Genomic DNA, 21,778 nt, shown 5'->3' on the forward strand with positions numbered 1-21,778 from the left:
ACCGTGTATTTTTCCTATACTTTGCACTTGATATCTGCACTTAGCTGATGTATGACAGTGTGACAATGTATTTGCTCTCTTAGATTGGCACTGAAGGCTGAATATAATATAATCTTCTATATTAATAATATTATATAATATAATCTTCAGAACCAGAGAGGATGAAGGGAACCTGTGGTTCAGGCTGTGGAGATAAAACTGCCTTCAGGATGTGTCACTGCCTTCTTTCTGTTATTTTTACTGTAGCTTAATTTCAATATACAACACTGAAAGGATTCTGGACTGTACAAAGTGATTGCCTTTAAATTGCTCAGTAGTTCAACCCCAAATGTATTTATCTATAGTATAAAGCAACAATAACAAATTAATACCCATTTTATTTGGTTGAGCATTAAACAATTAATTAGCATGCTGTTTTTGATGTAGACCAGATGTTGGTGAATATAATGTTATGCTAGTTATTTCAATTTAATTTATTTGTATAGCACTTTTAACAATTCCCATTGTCTCAAAGCAGCTTTACAGAAATATGGAAACAGAATAGATGATATGAGGAAGAAACCAGGCTCAGAAGGGAACCCATCCTCATTTGGGTGACACGCTACAGTAAATGTCCATTCTACAACAGTTTATAATAGTGCAACTGACGGCTCTTTGGTTATGTTTGGATTTAGAGTTTGTAAAAAGCATTTATTCATGAAATTATGGCCCAAATGTAATTTATGAGAGGCCATTTTGTGCTATCAGTACCACTGACACCACGCAGTGGATATTAATCTCCACATAACAACAGTTACTCTGAATACTGCATAGAATCAGTGTTTGAACCTGGTATAATGTATAAGGTAAAATCTAGCTTTAAGTTGGAGACTATGAAATAAATGGATGCTGTTTTTTCTATAGGCACATATTCAGTACACAGTTACTGTATATGCTGTATGTGTGTATCATCATGCAGGTTGCTTGGGATCTGTGGTAAAAGTTATAGGTGAATATTAATATTTTTTTCTAGGTTTCCATCTTTGTCTACTTTACCAATCCCATCAGCACTTTTTATCTTCTTCGATTCTATAATATCAGTTATATGTGATGAACAGCTGAAGGTTATATGAAATAAGACTCATTTTGTCTGTAATGCTTTCATTGTTAATTCCTTTGATATCCATTGACTTACATTGTTTGTTCCCCATTTCTCTAAAGGTTCTCAGCAACCCTGAAAAACCTTTTCCAAGGTTTGATAAATAAGTCTCAAACACACATGCACAGCTTTATCCAGTTTTTCAGCTTTATTGGGTACTTTTTTCTTCTGGTTGAGTAAACAAAATATTTAAATCAATATAATCAGTTATTCATTTTATATTAATATAAATTATTATATTAAATAAAATAAAATATTAATTTTATATTTATAGAGATAAGAATTTCATACTTACAAGCCTGCTGATGTGCTGACTATCAGTGCAGCTGTGATTACCTGCTGCCTTGTGTCTTTCACCAAAATACAACAGGGTGGATACTCAGAAAAACAGCACTTTTGGTTGTGCCATATTGCTTTTGCGGAACGCGAGTTCTCCCTCAGCATTAAGACAAAACCTATCAGTTAACAATGCAGCATACTGACTTTTGCCCCTCATTTATGTGATGTAGAGTTTGGGATGCACACAACTGAGGAGCAGTAGGATACATCAGCAAGAAACCTTAAAACAATCTTTAATCTTCTGTAATGTAACCTTAATGTTCTTAAAAACGTTACAGGATCTTGTCAGATGATGTAGGACTTATCTTTTCTAATTTGCATTTGTGTTTGCAGAGGAGGAGCCATGCTTTTACTAACACAATATAAAACCTGATCAACAGCTCTTTTACAGTTACTGTGATTTTTACAGCAGGAAAAAAAAAAATCTGGCTTTATGACACAACTTTCACAGGTAAGGATCAAAGATTTTTTACTTTTGTCAAGTTTAAGTTTTTCTCTTAAATGACTTTCATTTTCGTTCCAGGGTATTTTAGAGAATATCTCAGGTTTCCACAGAATATCCATTACTGAACAGTCTAAGGTAAGACAACCAAATTAGAGCTCAATTTAGATGGTAGAGAATCACTGCATAATTATGAAATATTAAATACACACTCTTCGTCTTCTTTTTCCTCATTTTCTTTTTATTACTTACACTCTATATCAGTGGGGTCACAGGAAATTACAATCCGTCACTAGACAAATTACTACATTTATTATTGCATTCTTGTAGATTATTAGCCTGCTTTACGGTTCAGTCTGACTTCACTACACCTCAAATGTCAACTTGAGCTTAATACGTTAATACTGTTGTAAAATTCAGTAACACAGTTGAAACTCTGTGGCTCTAATAAAGAGACACATTTGAATACTGCGTCTATTTAAATAAATGAATTAAAAATAAATGTGCTTAGTCAGTCATTGTAACCTATTTTACAGAAAAAGATCAGGATTGTTAATCTCATGTAGCTAGCTGTTAGATAAACTATACAATGTAGGCTGCTGTGGCTGTTATTGGTTATTTAATCAATGTTTTATCATTTTTGAAATTAGTGTTAACTGTGTGTTAAACTGTATTTATAGTTGTTTCCATGTTGCCTATTTTTTTATTATATAGAAAACCAAAAGCAGAACACAGCTCTAATCTTATTCTCACAAGCTTTTTGGGGTTGTGATCAGGTCAGAAAGATAATGTCTAGCCAACACCCTAAAATTGCTTCAAACTTTGTACTTTCATATGCTGGGAAAACGTTGTGTACTTTTGTTCCCTTTGTCCTAGACTTCTGTCTAAGCTTTTTGACATTCTGTGCTAATTATTTCTCTTTACACTGAACACTGTAAAATCTAAGACAGAAAAACACTTATGCTAAATTGAGTAATTAATACTCATATACATTTAACATTTGAGTGTTTAATGTTTATTTAACTATTTATCTAAATAATGAAAAGTCATTTACTGATTCAGACCTCATATAAAGATTATAATGAATTTAATACAAAAGTTATGGGATGTTAAACGCTACAGCTGACCCGGAGGTTTAGATACTGAGTACATTGTTGTCATAAGCGTGAAACCGGTTAGATCCAAGTGCAGGTTTATTTGCAAAATCCAAAAACAGGCAAGGGTCAAAACACCAGGCAACCAGCAACAACAAAGGAAATCCAAAAGCAGTAGTCAATAATCCAGGCGGAGGTCAGGGCAGGTAGCAAACCATCACAAACACGAAAAACATGGTCAAAACCGAGGCAATAAACAGAACAGAGAAATACGCTCGGTATGCAGACAGGCTAACAATACTTCGCGTCATACGAGAGTTCTGAGTGAGCTTAAATAGACCAGGTGATTATAAACAGGAAACAGGTGTGCTGTTTAAATAAATGTGGTGCAATGGATTGTGGGAATTAGAGTCCTGATGGTAAAGTGCAGCAAATCCTCTGCAGGCCAGCAGAGGGAGCCCTCATGGCTCTCATAACAATTGTAAATATTACGATATTATTCATTCATTCATTCATCTTCTACCGCTTATCCGAACTACCTCGGGTCACGGGGAGCCTGTGCCTATCTCAGGCGTCATCGGGCATCAAGGCAGGATACACCCTGGACGGAGTGCCAACCCATCACAGGGCACACACACACTCTCATTCACTCACACAATCACACACTAGGGACAATTTTCCAGAGATGCCAATCAACCTACCATGCATGTCTTTGGACCGGGGGAGGAAACCGGAGTACCCGGAGGAAACCCCCGAGGCACGGGGAGAACATGCAAACTCCACACACACAAGGTGGAGGCGGGAATCGAACCCCGACCCTGGAGGTGTGAGGCGAACGTGCTAACCACTAAGCCACCGTGTCCCTTATTACGATATTAATGAAGAAATATTACTTAGGAGTTAGGATTATAAATATTTAGAAATTAAAAAGTGGTATTTTGGCTGGCTAATACAGTATAATGCGGTTCAAATATGACTCAAACTGCAGAATTACATCTTCAATTTGAGGATATTTACATACAAATAAACACAAACACTGTATTTCCCACAATATTCACAAGCCTCATGACCCTGTCACTGGTTCACCGGTTGTCCTTTCTTGGTCATTTTTGGTAGTTAATAGCCACTAGATACCAGGAATACTCCATAATACCTGCTGTTTGGCTGTTTTGCCCCTTGCCAGTTTTCCTGCTTCAAACACGTCAACTTTGAAAACAGATTGTTCACTTGCAGCCTAATATATCCCACCCCTTGTAACAAGATAATCAATGTTATTCGTTTCATCTCTGAGTGATTTTAATGTTATTGCTGATCAGTCTATAAAAGCTTACATTATATATGCAGTGTAGTGGCCTGAAACATTTTAAAGTATAAAGCATAATTTTGAATTCATCTGTAAATGCGCACCTAATTAAGTATCCATAGCTATAGCAAATATACATGTGAAACTGAGCAGACAGGTTCTATTGCTTACGTGAGATACCATTCTATCACAGTTAATTCCCACATAAAATCTAATTACACTGTCATTAAAGGCAGTGGCGCATTTTTGCTGCAATTTGTAATGCCTTACCTTTGAACATGCCATCTCATTGTCAAGCATTTAGTTTTAACTTTACTCTAATAAACTATGTCAATAAAATTAGCTATGGCTTATATCTCACAAAGCTCATTGAGAGAAACTTCAGTGAGAAACCTCAGTGAGAAACTTCAGTGAGAAACTCCTAATATCTGATATGTTTAACAGGAGCTTCAACCCCTCATGGCTGACACAGTTCTACAGACAGAAGCACTAAAGAAGTCACAGCTACAGCAGAATGGGCAGCAAAACTCACAAGCTGAGTCAACTAATGCTCAGAAGATCAAAGCCAAACTCACACGCTTTGTGTCATACTTCTCTGGGGATATGGCTCTTTTTGGCAAGTGGATGAAAGGTAGGTTTTACCTGATCAAGTCTGCTTTCACAAGGTCTCTTAAATCCAATTAAAAACAACTATATTAAAGAAAAGGCTATAAGTTTAACTTAACTAGCCCTACATACTACTATATATTCCATCAGTATGCATCTAGTTCTATGAAAAACAAGACAGTTTTGCATCTTTCTACTTGGAGATATTAGTACATACACAAAGAAAAAAAACTCCTCAAGGGTTTTTTGGACACGTCTTAAAAGGTTCTTACATTAAACCCTATTCCCTATCTATTATATTTACATTTCCAGGGTTTCTGCCTTATCCACATTTAATCTCAGTTTTTATACAAGTGAGCAATTGAGGGTTAAGGGCCTTGCACAGGGGCCTAGCAGTGGCATCTTGGTGCACCATATATTTGAACTCACAAACTTCTGATCATTAGTCCAACACATTAACAACATTAACAACACATTAACAACACACTAAGATACCACATTGCTGCTTTTATTTACCTCTTTTTAAGAATGTACTCTATTATTTATTGTTTTGTCCAGGACAGTGCATAGTGCTTCAGATTTTCGATTGGGTATTGAGAGGTGCAGCACAGGTCATGTTCATAAATAACCCCATAAGTGGACTGATCATCTTTGCTGGACTGATCCTCCAGAACAGATGGTGGGCTCTCAATGGCTTTGTGGGCACAATCTTTGCTACAATCTCGGCTCTCATTCTCAGACAAAATAGGTATTTTCACACTGCTGTTCATACTGATTTGTTTATTATTTGTTCAGTGCAATTTTAATTTTAATTTCTCTTAGAGGGGCAATCGCAGCAGGCCTGTATGGATACAATGGAATCCTGGTTGGTCTTTTAATGGCTGTCTTCTCCAATGCAGGTGACTGGTACTGGTGGCTTCTGCTGCCCAACATCTTCATGTCATTGGCATGGTGAGTTTAAGGCACTTGATTCCGTGCTTTCTTGCCAGTCAAGCTAGCCTTAATGTAGATAAAGGCTCTACACTGGATAAATAATGTTGACCAGTATGCATGGTCTGTAGATCCACAAGCAGATATTTCTTTGGATTTTCTATAAAGAAAGCAGTGCAACAATTCACAGCTTCCTCATTCTTGGTGACAGACACTGAAAGTCATTCAAGTGAATTCAGCATGGCATCTTGCTACAAGGCAAACTCTAAATAGATCACATAAATCAGAACTCTTTTAAAGGTTAATCGAACATTAAGTGCATTGTGTGGTTTTGGGACTGAGATAGCTCTGATTGAGTGATACAATGAAGGGATGCAAAATGCCTCTTTGTTGTGGGGCGGACACAGTATTGTGTACATAGTGTTCAACCATGGAATTGATTTGTTGGCACTGATGATTCTTGAGTTTTCAATGTTCATGCAAATGCAAGTATCCTGTATAAAGCTATATTTTATATGAATTTATTTCCTATATATCACTGCCTGTAGATTTGTTACCATCCTGCCTTCTTCACTGGAAAATAATACTAGAAAACATTTCAACTCCTAACTTTTTGTAGAAAGGAATTTGATAACGAAGTACAATACAGTACATTGAAATATTGATGGAGAAAAGACTAAAAAGTCAATTATCCTGATAATAAATCCTGAATGTTTCATGTCTTATAGCCCAATCGTGTCCAGTGCCCTGACCTCCATCAACAGTCGGTGGGATCTGCCAGTCTTTACCCTGCCTTTTAACATCCTGGTGTGTCTTCATATGGTAGCTACAGGCCACTACAACCTCCACTTCCCCCAGGTTCTCATCCAGCCAAGAAACTCCTTCTCCAACATTACATGGTCTGAGCTGGATTATGCTTTGGTAAGAGCCTTGCTGACTGAACAGAGATCACTTTTACATTTGTCCAAAGACAGAAATGATTTCAGAGGCCAGAGATCTGTTAATTCTGACACTGAAGTCACAAGTAGAATCTGAATGGAATTTCAGCTAGCTTGAGTTGAGTTCATGTAACCCGGATAAAGTCATTGGTGTTTGTTTTAGATTTATGCATAAAAAAATCTTTGAGTTCCATATAAATAGTTTTACAAAGTTTATAAAGTTTTATGGTTGCGAAAGTTAAAATTCATTGGCCAGCAGTGAGTGATGTAACCAGGTCATGTGATATCTGTATAGATATTATTTATTTTATGGCCATTTTTGATTAATAAGTGGGATATGTTACTGATACTTTTCTTTTAAAACTGAACTTGAGTTTGAGAGTAATCTGGACAATAATTTGCTTGATATCACATGTAGTAAACTGTTCATGTTGTTTATGTTGTGTTGTGTGTATATTTACAATATTGAATTGCATTTCACACTTCTTGGTACCTGTCAGTTTAATAAATGTAATTATAAATAGAACCCATACTCAAAGTCTATGTAAAGATAAGACAAACTGATTAGGTTTACGATTTTCAGAAAAATTCAAGAGAGCTCAGGTTAGCCACCCCATAATAGTCAGCAACGCTAGGGGCGCTACATTCAGTTCAAGAGTTGTTATTTTATGCAACATCAGAATAAGCTGTCACTTCAAAAAATGATAGCAGCACTTTTGCACTGCATTCTAAATCATGTGCTCTTGACATGAACTCCATTTCCACAGCTCTTCCGCTCCGTTCCTGTGGGCATTGGGCAGGTCTATGGTTGTGACAATCCTTGGACAGGAGTCATATTCATTGTGGCCCTGTTCATTTCTTCACCAATAACTTGTGCACAAGCTGTTATTGGTTCAGCTATTGGGATGGTGTCAGGTAAGGCTCAACCATGAGTATTTCTTTCTCTATGCCTGAACACTAAACTTTATTTAATTAATATTTTACTTAAAATCTCTAATACCTAAATTGTGATTTCAGGTCTCGCTCTTGCAACACCATTCCAGAGCATTTACTCTGGACTGTGCGGATACAACTGTGTCTTGGCTTGCATTGCTATTGGTGGAATGTTCTATGCACTCACATGGCAGGTCCATCTCCTGTCTATAGTCTGTGGTATGATGCCTATCAGAATGATTTCTCCTTTGTGAATGCTAATGACTATTATGTTAGGTAAAAATCTATTGCAGGCATTATCTAAACCAACAACATTAATTTCCTGTCTCACTTCACCCTCAGCATTTTTCTGTGCATATCTTGGCTCCGCAATTGACAATTTGATGGCTACTGTAAGTATTTTGTAATTCACAATGGCAAAAACTCTATATTTCTAATTTGTAATCAGTTTTTAATGCTTTGTTTCTCAGTTCGGACTTCCAGCATGCACTTGGCCCTTCTGCTTGTCGGCCCTTACGTTCCTCTTGATCACCACGGACACAAATACAATCTACAAGCTGCCTCTTAACCAAGTTACCTACCCAGAAAAAAACCTCGTGTTCTACTGGAAGATGAAGAAGGAGGAGAAGGCTAAAAAAAAGCAGAAGGAAGTCAAAAACAAAATGTTGCTAGAGGAGGAGAAAGAGGCACAAAGGCTCAAAGACACCGAGTTAAGTAGAGGGCAGCATTCGGAAAACATGCCCATTGCTGGAATCACAGAGATCTACACTACTACACTGTAATTAGCTAAAATATGAATCAGCACATCGTAGAGTAACTTTCACTTATACATAGAACAATGCACAATAGTTTAGGTTTCCTCCCAGGAATGAACTAATGAGAAAACACTTAAATTGTTGAATATATGACGATGATATTTTGGATGTAAAATGAATGTCTGTATAGATGTGGAAATTACCAAAACAACTTTATGTTTAAAAAAAATATGTTTAAAATTTAAAACTTTATGTTTAACAAAATTATGTTTAATTAGCCAAAACAGTCAGAGACGCAGAAATGCCCATCCTCCACTGAGCTACAGTACATGGGCACAATCTCGGCATCTCTACTGAATGCAGCGTCTAAGCAATAGCTATAAACACAGTATAGAATAAGAGAATAATCTTTTTACCCACTCACTACACTCAGTATCACCTCCTAATAATCTCACAGTGGTAAGCATGTAGGACTGTATAAGGTGATACTGATATTTCATGTTTATAGGTCATTTTTTATTTTTATTTTTATTTTCATATAAATATAAATGTATATTTTGCATTCTAGAAATTGGCTATTATGAGATATTATTGACGATAATTAAAATAAAGTTGTCATGTTATTTTTCAACTTGCATTTAAATAGAAATGTTTCACTTACTGATCACAGCAGTGCTCACTTTTTTAAATGCATGTGAAAAGCGTAGCTTGTCCAATGTTTCCTAAAGTGCTACAGTGTTCTTGATATGAGCCACATGTAATCCAGATACGTGAAAATGCCATGACATGACACATGCTGAGGTGTGGGCTGAGCTGTTCTGGACAACAGCTAGATTGGAAACAAATCTATCTCTGATAAAGAACTTAAATTTGAAAGTTTCTTTAATATTGGTCTTGTTAAACACAATCTGCACAGGACTCGACTGAACTGACATGTGGACTTATGTAATAGTGCTTCCAGACCGTAGCTAGGCATAGACATAGAGGAGTTTAATGCATGCAGTGTACACCAGATAATCACATGAGGTCTGAGACCTGCCGTGTGGTGTTAAACTACTAATCAGACATCATGTGCCATCTCTAGTCAATCTATGGGTTAAAGTGAAAATGATAGAATAAGTGAAGCAGATTCAAGAATAAACAAATTACATTATATAACCTAATTTGATTGGATGTGTAGTTACAGCATTCATACTAGTTTAGTTATAAAACATGGGGACTACATACCTAGCATTATTTAATAAGCAATTATGTTCTTGTGTAATCTTTGTGGGTTAAGCTATTTATTCACTTTATTCACTATATCATTTCATCAATTTACTGATTAAATAATATTAAGTTTTCTATAAGAGTTTCTATAAGAGTTACCTGCTTGTTCTCTATAAGTTCTCACATGTAAGGAACTGATATATGGATGCTATGTGATGAACATTTTTAAGATGAGGTTAAAAGTGTGTCTGCATATTGTTATCTAGCTGTTGGGGCCACAAGAATACTCCTTCTTGAATTTGACTAAGTTTGGGAAGTCAAAGGTAACACAGTCACAGTCAGCATATACTTTAGATTTTTTTCAGAACAGCCGATATGTTGGCAGAGCAAGGGATAGGCAAAGTCTGGTGCATGTCTTAATATCAGCTGCATTTTTCACCTTTGGGATGATATACAGTAGGATGAACTAGTCAAGCATGGAGGCTGTAATAGCATTACAGTGAGACCTACTGTAATCTTTATTAATACATATGGTTTTTGGAATTTTAATACTCAGGTCTCCACATAATTTTGGCCATATAGTGTATATTCAGTCAGGTATGTATAACAGGCTCACTAGTAATGTATAGATACTTTATACTATAATAATAAGTAAGAATAACAATAGGGGGCAGTGTGTGTTATTTAAGCACCAAACTAGTAATTAAATAGTTCTTGGACTATGAAATATTATAATTACAACATAATTATAATCTTAACATTAAATGGACTTACAGATTTACAGCCTTAACCAAGATAATGACATCATGATGATATTGACTATAAATGCATGCCATTTTGCTGATATCCTAAAAAAAAACTATAGATATGTCCTACTCCTTCTCAAGCAAGAAAGACATGCTTATAATAAGCCTGGCATTGTTTGATCTGTGCCAGTTGCCTGGTTACTTCATTTAACTCTATTATTGCAGGATATTCCGGTCAAATAATCTGTTATCTATCTGTTGAGATGTACATTTACTTCACAGACACTTGATTTCCAGATCTAAGGCGTTGTTCATACAACGCTTCAGGCACAAGACTAAATGTTCTAGTTGTGTGTTGGCTTGCATTGGCAAGGCTAAATGAGAATAAATAGAGTTGCCAAGCAAGCTCACTGCAGCTGTAACTATCTCAAAAATGCACTGCAGTCTGTTTGTGCTGATCGACTGAATTTTATACAAGCAACTACTTATTTGACCTGATTTTGTTCATTACTGGCCTTTAACACCAAACTGTTATAAGTTGACAATCAATACGGAAAAATAAACTTTCCCAAAACTTTGAGACTAAAGATGACATGAGATCCATAAATTTCTTTTTATCCATAAGTTTAATGTAAGTAAATATTTTGCTCTCTGTCTATATTTTCTATAAATATGTTGTAGTGTTATTTTAGATGTTGTCTGCCCCATAGAACCAGTAAGGAAGGGCTGTTAGTAAAATTAAATTGATTAATAAATTCCCATTAACATTAACTAGCTAGATAGATTACTAGAGACAAACTTAATAAAGAAAGCAATGATTTGAAGAAACCCTTAAATAACCAAATTGTTCAGCTGTGCAATGAGCTGAATTAAAAGTGAGTCAAATTCATTCATTTTCTACCGCTTATCCGAACTACTCGGGTCACGGGGAGCCTGTGCCTATCTCAGGCGTTATCAGGCATCAAGGCAGGATACACCCTGGACGGAGTGCCAACCCATCGCAGGGCACACACACTGCGGACAATTTTCCAGAGATGCCAATCAACCTACCATGCATGTCTTTGGACCGGGGGAGTAAACCGGAGTACTCGGAGGAAACCCGCGAGGCACGGGGAAAACATACAAACTCCACACACACAAGGCAGAGGCGGGAATCGAACCCCCAACCCTGGAGGTGTGAGGCGAACGTGCTAACCACTAAGCCACCGTGTCCCCCTAGTGAGTCAAATTATTTCTGATAAATTAAAAAAATATATTTTTGCCATTTATAATCAGTAGGTTCAGCTCCCCATGGATAATTAAGTGAATCATCAGCGCATTTTATCACAGAATTACAACCCATGTAGTGTAATTCCTCCAAGTCTTTCAGTTACATAAATATAATAAAGGGAAAAGCCAAATCAATCTGGTGAATAGTATAGTAAATTAATTTTAAACTTAAATTTTGTATTCTGTTTCTATACTTCTGTAAAGCTACTTTAAGACAATGTGAATTCTTAAAAGCACTATACAAATAAATCGAATAGAATAGAATTGAATTGAATTGGATTGGTGAATAATCAAATCCCCCCTTTTTTCTTGATGATGTACTGTAGTAACTAAATTTATTGCGATGAACTACAGATATGTAGAGGCAATCTAAATGTGCAGATCATCTAAAAGAATCTTCAGTGTCTGATAAATTTGATGAAGGATGAGGATTAATGATCATGATTAAACCCTCATGCCTTATCTTCCTTGTTTCCTAATTTGCATTTGTGTTTGCAGAGGAGGAGCCATGCTTTTACTAACACAATATAAAACCTGATCAACAGCTCTTTTACAGTTACTGTGATTTTTACAGCAGGAAAAAAAAAATCTGGCTTTATGACACAACTTTCACAGGTAAGGATCAAAGATTTTTTACTTTTGTCAAGTTTAAGTTTTTCTCTTAAATGACTTTCATTTTCGTTCCAGGGTATTTTAGAGAATATCTCAGGTTTCCACAGAATATCCATTACTGAACAGTCTAAGGTAAGACAACCAAATTAGAGCTCAATTTAGATGATAGAGAATCACTGCATAATTATGAAATATTAAATACACACTCTTCGTCTTCTTTTTCCTCATTTTCTTTTTATTACTTACACTCTATATCAGTGGGGTCACAGGAAATTACAATCCGTCACTAGACAAATTACTACATTTATTATTGCATTCTTGTAGATTATTAGCCTGCTTTACGGTTCAGTCTGACTTCACTACACCTCAAATGTCAACTTGAGCTTAATACGTTAATACTGTTGTAAAATTCAGTAACACAGTTGAAACTCTGTGGCTCTAATAAAGAGACACATTTGAATACTGCGTCTATTTAAATAAATGAATTAAAATAAATGTGCTTAGTCAGTCATTGTAACCTATTTTACAGAAAAAGATCAGGATTGTTAATCTCATGTAGCTAGCTGTTAGATAAACTATACAATGTAGGCTGCTGTGGCTGTTATTGGTTATTTAATCAATGTTTTATCATTTTTGAAATTAGTGTTAACTGTGTGTTAAACTGTATTTATAGTTGTTTCCATGTTGCCTATATTTTATTAAATAGAAAACCAAAAGCAGAACACAGCTCTAATCTTATTCTCACAAGCTTTTTGGGGTTGTGATCAGGTCAGAAAGATAATGTCTAGCCAACACCCTAAAATTGCTTCAAACTTTGTACTTTCATATGCTGGGAAAACGTTGTGTACTTTTGTTCCCTTTGTCCTAGACTTCTGTCTAAGCTTTTTGACATTCTGTGCTAATTATTTCTCTTTACACTGAACACTGTAAAATCTAAGACAGAAAAACACTTATGCTAAATTGAGTAATTAATACTCATATACATTTAACATTTGAGTGTTTAATGTTTATTTAACTATTTATCTAAATAATGAAAAGTCATTTACTGATTCAGACCTCATATAAAGATTATAATGAATTTAATACAAAAGTTATGGGATGTTAAACGCTACAGCTGACCCGGAGGTTTAGATACTGAGTACATTGTTGTCATAAGCGTGAAACCGGTTAGATCCAAGTGCAGGTTTATTTGCAAAATCCAAAAACAGGCAAGGGTCAAAACACCAGGCAACCAGCAACAACAAAGGAAATCCAAAAGCAGTAGTCAATAATCCAGGCGGAGGTCAGGGCAGGTAGCAAACCATCACAAACACGAAAAACATGGTCAAAACCGAGGCAATAAACAGAACAGAGAAATACGCTCGGTATGCAGACATGCTAACAATACTTCGCGTCATACGAGAGTTCTGAGTGAGCTTAAATAGACCAGGTGATTATAAACAGGAAACAGGTGTGCTGTTTAAATAAATGTGGTGCAATGGATTGTGGGAATTAGAGTCCTGATGGTAAAGTGCAGCAAATCCTCTGCAGGCCAGCAGAGGGAGCCCTCATGGCTCTCATAACAATTGTAAATATTACGATATTATTCATTCATTCATTCATCTTCTACCGCTTATCCGAACTACCTCGGGTCACGGGGAGCCTGTGCCTATCTCAGGCGTCATCGGGCATCAAGGCAGGATACACCCTGGACGGAGTGCCAACCCATCACAGGGCACACACACACTCTCATTCACTCACACAATCACACACTAGGGACAATTTTCCAGAGATGCCAATCAACCTACCATGCATGTCTTTGGACCGGGGGAGGAAACCGGAGTACCCGGAGGAAACCCCCGAGGCACGGGGAGAACATGCAAACTCCACACACACAAGGTGGAGGCGGGAATCGAACCCCGACCCTGGAGGTGTGAGGCGAACGTGCTAACCACTAAGCCAAAGTGTCCCTTATTACGATATTAATGAAGAAATATTACTTAGGAGTTAGGATTATAAATATTTAGAAATTAAAAAGTGGTATTTTGGCTGGCTAATACAGTATAATGCGGTTCAAATATGACTCAAACTGCAGAATTACATCTTCAATTTGAGGATATTTACATACAAATAAACACAAACACTGTATTTCCCACAATATTCACAAGCCTCATGACCCTGTCACTGGTTCACCGGTTGTCCTTTCTTGGTCATTTTTGGTAGTTAATAGCCACTAGATACCAGGAATACTCCATAATACCTGCTGTTTGGCTGTTTTGCCCCTTGCCAGTTTTCCTGCTTCAAACCCGTCAACTTTGAAAACAGATTGTTCACTTGCAGCCTAATATATCCCACCCCTTGTAACAAGATAATCAATGTTATTCGTTTCATCTCTGAGTGATTTTAATGTTATTGCTGATCAGTCTATAAAAGCTTACATTATATATGCAGTGTAGTGGCCTGAAACATTTTAAAGTATAAAGCATAATTTTGAATTCATCTGTAAATGCGCACCTAATTAAGTATCCATAGCTATAGCAAATATACATGTGAAACTGAGCAGACAGGTTCTATTGCTTACGTGAGATACCATTCTATCACAGTTAATTCCCACATAAAATCTAATTACACTGTCATTAAAGGCAGTGGCGCATTTTTGCTGCAATTTGTAATGCCTTACCTTTGAACATGCCATCTCATTGTCAAGCATTTAGTTTTAACTTTACTCTAATAAACTATGTCAATAAAATTAGCTATGGCTTATATCTCACAAAGCTCATTGAGAGAAACTTCAGTGAGAAACCTCAGTGAGAAACTTCAGTGAGAAACTCCTAATATCTGATATGTTTAACAGGAGCTTCAACCCCTCATGGCTGACACAGTTCTACAGACAGAAGCACTAAAGAAGTCACAGCTACAGCAGAATGGGCAGCAAAACTCACAAGCTGAGTCAACTAATGCTCAGAAGATCAAAGCCAAACTCACACGCTTTGTGTCATACTTCTCTGGGGATATGGCTCTTTTTGGCAAGTGGATGAAAGGTAGGTTTTACCTGATCAAGTCTGCTTTCACAAGGTCTCTTAAATCCAATTAAAAACAACTATATTAAAGAAAAGGCTATAAGTTTAACTTAACTAGCCCTACATACTACTATATATTCCATCAGTATGCATCTAGTTCTATGAAAAACAAGACAGTTTTGCATCTTTCTACTTGGAGATATTAGTACATACACAAAGAAAAAAAACTCCTCAAGGGTTTTTTGGACACGTCTTAAAAGGTTCTTACATTAAACCCTATTCCCTATCTATTATATTTACATTTCCAGGGTTTCTGCCTTATCCACATTTAATCTCAGTTTTTATACAAGTGAGCAATTGAGGGTTAAGGGCCTTGCACAGGGGCCTAGCAGTGGCATCTTGGTGCACCATATATTTGAACTCACAAACTTCTGATCATTAGTCCAACACATTAACAACATTAACAACACATTAACAACACACTAAGATACCACATTGCTGCTTTTATTTACCTCTTTTTAAGAATGTACTCTATTATTTATTGTTTTGTCCAGGACAGTGCATAGTGCTTCAGATTTTCGATTGGGTATTGAGAGGTGCAGCACAGGTCATGTTCATAAATAACCCCATAAGTGGACTGATCATCTTTGCTGGACTGATCCTCCAGAACAGATGGTGGGCTCTCAATGGCTTTGTGGGCACAATCTTTGCTACAATCTCGGCTCTCATTCTCAGACAAAATAGGTATTTTCACACTGCTGTTCATACTGATTTGTTTATTATTTGTTCAGTGCAATTTTAATTTTAATTTCTCTTAGAGGGGCAATCGCAGCAGGCCTGTATGGATACAATGGAATCCTGGTTGGTCTTTTAATGGCTGTCTTCTCCAATGCAGGTGACTGGTACTGGTGGCTTCTGCTGCCCAACATCTTCATGTCATTGGCATGGTGAGTTTAAGGCACTTGATTCCGTGCTTTCTTGCCAGTCAAGCTAGCCTTAATGTAGATAAAGGCTCTACACTGGATAAATAATGTTGACCAGTATGCATGGTCTGTAGATCCACAAGCAGATATTTCTTTGGATTTTCTATAAAGAAAGCAGTGCAACAATTCACAGCTTCCTCATTCTTGGTGACAGACACTGAAAGTCATTCAAGTGAATTCAGCATGGCATCTTGCTACAAGGCAAACTCTAAATAGATCACATAAATCAGAACTCTTTTAAAGGTTAATCGAACATTAAGTGCATTGTGTGGTTTTGGGACTGAGATAGCTCTGATTGAGTGATACAATGAAGGGATGCAAAATGCCTCTTTGTTGTGGGGCGGACACAGTATTGTGTACATAGTGTTCAACCATGGAATTGATTTGTTGGCACTGATGATTCTTGAGTTTTCAATGTTCATGCAAATGCAAGTATCCTGTATAAAGCTATATTTTATATGAATTTATTTCCTATATATCACTGCCTGTAGATTTGTTACCATCCTGCCTTCTTCACTGGAAAATAATACTAGAAAACATTTCAACTCCTAACTTTTTGTAGAAAGGAATTTGATAACGAAGTACAATACAGTACATTGAAATATTGATGGAGAAAAGACTAAAAAGTCAATTATCCTGATAATAAATCCTGAATGTTTCATGTCTTATAGCCCAATCGTGTCCAGTGCCCTGACCTCCATCAACAGTCGGTGGGATCTGCCAGTCTTTACCCTGCCTTTTAACATCCTGGTGTGTCTTCATATGGTAGCTACAGGCCACTACAACCTCCACTTCCCCCAGGTTCTCATCCAGCCAAGAAACTCCTTCCCCAACATTACATGGTCTGAGCTGGATTATGCTTTGGTAAGAGCCTTGCTGACTGAACAGAGATCACTTTTACATTTGTCCAAAGACAGAAATGATTTCAGAGGCCAGAGATCTGTTAATTCTGACACTGAAGTCACAAGTAGAATCTGAATGGAATTTCAGCTAGCTTGAGTTGAGTTCATGTAACCCGGATAAAGTCATTGGTGTTTGTTTTAGATTTATGCATAAAAAAATCTTTGAGTTCCATATAAATAGTTTTACAAATTATGGTTGCGAAAGTTAAAATTCATTGGCCAGCAGTGAGTGATGTAACCAGGTCATGTGATATCTGTATAGATATTATTTATTTTATGGCCATTTTTGATTAATAAGTGGGATATGTTACTGATACATTTCTTTTAAAACTGAACTTGAGTTTGAGAGTAATCTGGACAATAATTTGCTTGATATCACATATAGTAAACTGTTCATGTTGTTTATGTTGTGTTGTGTGTATATTTACAATATTGAATTGCATTTCACACTTCTTGGTACCTGTCAGTTTAATAAATGTAATTATAAATAGAACCCATACTCAAAGTCTATGTAAAGATAAGACAAACTGATTAGGTTTACGATTTTCAGAAAAATTCAAGAGAGCTCAGGTTAGCCACCCCATAATAGTCAGCAACGCTAGGGGCGCTACATTCAGTTCAAGAGTTGTTATTTTATGCAACATCAGAATAAGCTGTCACTTCAAAAAATGATAGCAGCACTTTTGCACTGCATTCTAAATCATGTGCTCTTGACATGAACTCCATTTCCACAGCTCTTCCGCTCCGTTCCTGTGGGCATTGGGCAGGTCTATGGTTGTGACAATCCTTGGACAGGAGTCATATTCATTGTGGCCCTGTTCATTTCTTCACCAATAACTTGTGCACAAGCTGTTATTGGTTCAGCTATTGGGATGGTGTCAGGTAAGGCTCAACCATGAGTATTTCTTTCTCTATGCCTGAACACTAAACTTTATTTAATTAATATTTTACTTAAAATCTCTAATACCTAAATTGTGATTTCAGGTCTCGCTCTTGCAACACCATTCCAGAGCATTTACTCTGGACTGTGCGGATACAACTGTGTCTTGGCTTGCATTGCTATTGGTGGAATGTTCTATGCACTCACATGGCAGGTCCATCTCCTGTCTATAGTCTGTGGTATGATGCCTATCAGAATGATTTCTCCTTTGTGAATGCTAATGACTATTATGTTAGGTAAAAATCTATTGCAGGCATTATCTAAACCAACAACATTAATTTCCTGTCTCACTTCACCCTCAGCATTTTTCTGTGCATATCTTGGCTCCGCAATTGACAATTTGATGGCTACTGTAAGTATTTTGTAATTCACAATGGCAAAAACTCTATATTTCTAATTTGTAATCAGTTTTTAATGCTTTGTTTCTCAGTTCGGACTTCCAGCATGCACTTGGCCCTTCTGCTTGTCGGCCCTTACGTTCCTCTTGATCACCACGGACACAAATACAATCTACAAGCTGCCTCTTAACCAAGTTACCTACCCAGAAAAAAACCTCGTGTTCTACTGGAAGATGAAGAAGGAGGAGAAGGCTAAAAAAAAGCAGAAGGAAGTCAAAAACAAAATGTTGCTAGAGGAGGAGAAAGAGGCACAAAGGCTCAAAGACACCGAGTTAAGTAGAGGGCAGCATTCGGAAAACATGCCCATTGCTGGAATCACAGAGATCTACACTACTACACTGTAATTAGCTAAAATATGAATCAGCACATCGTAGAGTAACTTTCACTTATACATAGAACAATGCACAATAGTTTAGGTTTCCTCCCAGGAATGAACTAATGAGAAAACACTTAAATTGTTGAATATATGACGATGATATTTTGGATGTAAAATGAATGTCTGTATAGATGTGGAAATTACCAAAACAACTTTATGTTTAAAAAAAATATGTTTAAAATTTAAAACTTTATGTTTAACAAAATTATGTTTAATTAGCCAAAACAGTCAGAGACGCAGAAATGCCCATCCTCCACTGAGCTACAGTACATGGGCACAATCTCGGCATCTCTACTGAATGCAGCGTCTAAGCAATAGCTATAAACACAGTATAGAATAAGAGAATAATCTTTTTACCCACTCACTACACTCAGTATCACCTCCTAATAATCTCACAGTGGTAAGCATGTAGGACTGTATAAGGTGATACTGATATTTCATGTTTATAGGTCATTTTTTATTTTTATTTTTATTTTCATATAAATATAAATGTATATTTTGCATTCTAGAAATTGGCTATTATGAGATATTATTGACGATAATTAAAATAAAGTTGTCATGTTATTTTTCAACTTGCATTTAAATAGAAATGTTTCACTTACTGATCACAGCAGTGCTCACTTTTTTAAATGCATGTGAAAAGCGTAGCTTGTCCAATGTTTCCTAAAGTGCTACAGTGTTCTTGATATGAGCCACATGTAATCCAGATACGTGAAAATGCCATGACATGACACATGCTGAGGTGTGGGCTGAGCTGTTCTGGACAACAGCTAGATTGGAAACAAATCTATCTCTGATAAAGAACTTAAATTTGAAAGTTTCTTTAATATTGGTCTTGTTAAACACAATCTGCACAGGACTCGACTGAACTGACATGTGGACTTATGTAATAGTGCTTCCAGACCGTAGCTAGGCATAGACATAGAGGAGTTTAATGCATGCAGTGTACACCAGATAATCACATGAGGTCTGAGACCTGCCGTGTGGTGTTAAACTACTAATCAGACATCATGTGCCATCTCTAGTCAATCTATGGGTTAAAGTGAAAATGATAGAATAAGTGAAGCAGATTCAAGAATAAACAAATTACATTATATAACCTAATTTGATTGGATGTGTAGTTACAGCATTCATACTAGTTTAGTTATAAAACATGGGGACTACATACCTAGCATTATTTAATAAGCAATTATGTTCTTGTGTAATCTTTGTGGGTTAAGCTATTTATGACTTTATTCATTATATCATTTCATCAATTTACTGATTAAATAATATTAAGTTTTCTATAAGAGTTTCTATAAGAGTTACCTGCTTGTTCTCTATAAGTTCTCACATGTAAGGAACTGATATATGGATGCTATGTGATGAACATTTTTAAGATAAAAGTGTGTCTGCATATTGTTATCTAGCTGTTGGGGCCACAAGAATACTCCTTCTTGAATTTGACTAAGTTTGGGAAGTCAAAGGTAACACAGTCACAGTCAGCATATACTTTAGATTTTTTTCAGAACAGCCGATATGTTGGCAGAGCAAGGGATAGGCAAAGTCTGGTGCATGTCTTAATATCAGCTGCATTTTTCACCTTTGGGATGATATACAGTAGGATGAACTAGTCAAGCATGGAGGCTGTAATAGCATTACAGTGAGACCTACTGTAATCTTTATTAATACATATGGTTTTTGGAATTTTAATACTCAGGTCTCCACATAATTTTGGCCATATAGTGTATATTCAGTCAGGTATGTATAACAGGCTCACTAGTAATGTATAGATACTTTATACTATAATAATAAGTAAGAATAACAATAGGGGGCAGTGTGTGTTATTTAAGCACCAAACTAGTAATTAAATAGTTCTTGGACTATGAAATATTATAATTACAACATAATTATAATCTTAACATTAAATGGACTTACAGATTTACAGCCTTAACCAAGATAATGACATCATGATGATATTGACTATAAATGCATGCCATTTTGCTGATATCCTAAAAAAAAACTATAGATATGTCCTACTCCTTCTCAAGCAAGAAAGACATGCTTATAATAAGCCTGGCATTGTTTGATCTGTGCCAGTTGCCTGGTTACTTCATTTAACTCTATTATTGCAGGATATTCCGGTCAAATAATCTGTTATCTATCTGTTGAGATGTACATTTACTTCACAGACACTTGATTTCCAGATCTAAGGCGTTGTTCATACAACGCTTCAGGCACAAGGCTAAATGTTCTAGTTGTGTGTTGGCTTGCATTGGCAAGGCTAAATGAGAATAAATAGAGTTGCCAAGCAAGCTCACTGCAGCTGTAACTATCTCAAAAATGCACTGCAGTCTGTTTGTGCTGATCGACTGAATTTTATACAAGCAACTACTTATTTGACCTGATTTTGTTCATTACTGGCCTTTAACACCAAACTGTTATAAGTTGACAATCAATACGGAAAAATAAACTTTACCAAATCTTTGAGTCTTAAGATGACATGAGATCCATAAATTTCTTTTTATCCATAAGTTTAATGTAAGTAAATATTTTGCTCTCTGTCTATATTTTCTATAAATATGTTGTAGTGTTATTTTAGATGTTGTCTGCCCCATAGAACCAGTAAGGAAGGGCTGTTAGTAAAATTAAATTGATTAATAAATTCCCATTAACATTAACTAGCTAGATAGATTACTAGAGACAAACTTAATAAAGAAAGCAATGATTTGAAGAAACCCTTAAATAACCAAATTGTTCAGCTGTGCAATGAGCTGAATTAAAAGTGAGTCAAATTCATTCATTTTCTACCGCTTATCCGAACTACTCGGGTCACGGGGAGCCTGTGCCTATCTCAGGCGTTATCAGGCATCAAGGCAGGATACAC

General features: G+C 36.3%; 2 protein-coding genes across 2 annotated transcripts; both read left to right on the plus strand.

The window, feature by feature from the left end:
* The first annotated feature begins 1,895 nt into the window (after nt 1–1,895).
* LOC132855269 (urea transporter 2-like) lies at nt 1,896–8,976 on the plus strand. The gene is made up of 10 exons (XM_060884111.1): nt 1,896–1,928; nt 2,001–2,057; nt 4,761–4,947; nt 5,481–5,670; nt 5,745–5,873; nt 6,581–6,773; nt 7,558–7,705; nt 7,808–7,942; nt 8,066–8,115; nt 8,194–8,976. Exons 1-10 carry the CDS (start codon nt 1,911–1,913, stop codon nt 8,503–8,505), a joined length of 1,419 nt encoding a protein of 472 aa, XP_060740094.1. The 5' UTR covers nt 1,896–1,910; the 3' UTR covers nt 8,506–8,976.
* Nucleotides 8,977–12,285: 3,309 nt separating this feature from the next.
* Nucleotides 12,286–19,351, plus strand: LOC132855268 (urea transporter 2-like). The gene is made up of 10 exons (XM_060884110.1): nt 12,286–12,317; nt 12,390–12,446; nt 15,148–15,334; nt 15,868–16,057; nt 16,132–16,260; nt 16,968–17,160; nt 17,933–18,080; nt 18,183–18,317; nt 18,441–18,490; nt 18,569–19,351. Exons 1-10 carry the CDS (start codon nt 12,300–12,302, stop codon nt 18,878–18,880), a joined length of 1,419 nt encoding a protein of 472 aa, XP_060740093.1. The 5' UTR covers nt 12,286–12,299; the 3' UTR covers nt 18,881–19,351.
* Nucleotides 19,352–21,778: the final 2,427 nt, after the last annotated feature.

The sequence above is a fragment of the Tachysurus vachellii genome, chromosome 12 (assembly GCF_030014155.1).
Source record: "Tachysurus vachellii isolate PV-2020 chromosome 12, HZAU_Pvac_v1, whole genome shotgun sequence".
Taxonomy (NCBI): Eukaryota; Metazoa; Chordata; class Actinopteri; order Siluriformes; family Bagridae; genus Tachysurus; species Tachysurus vachellii.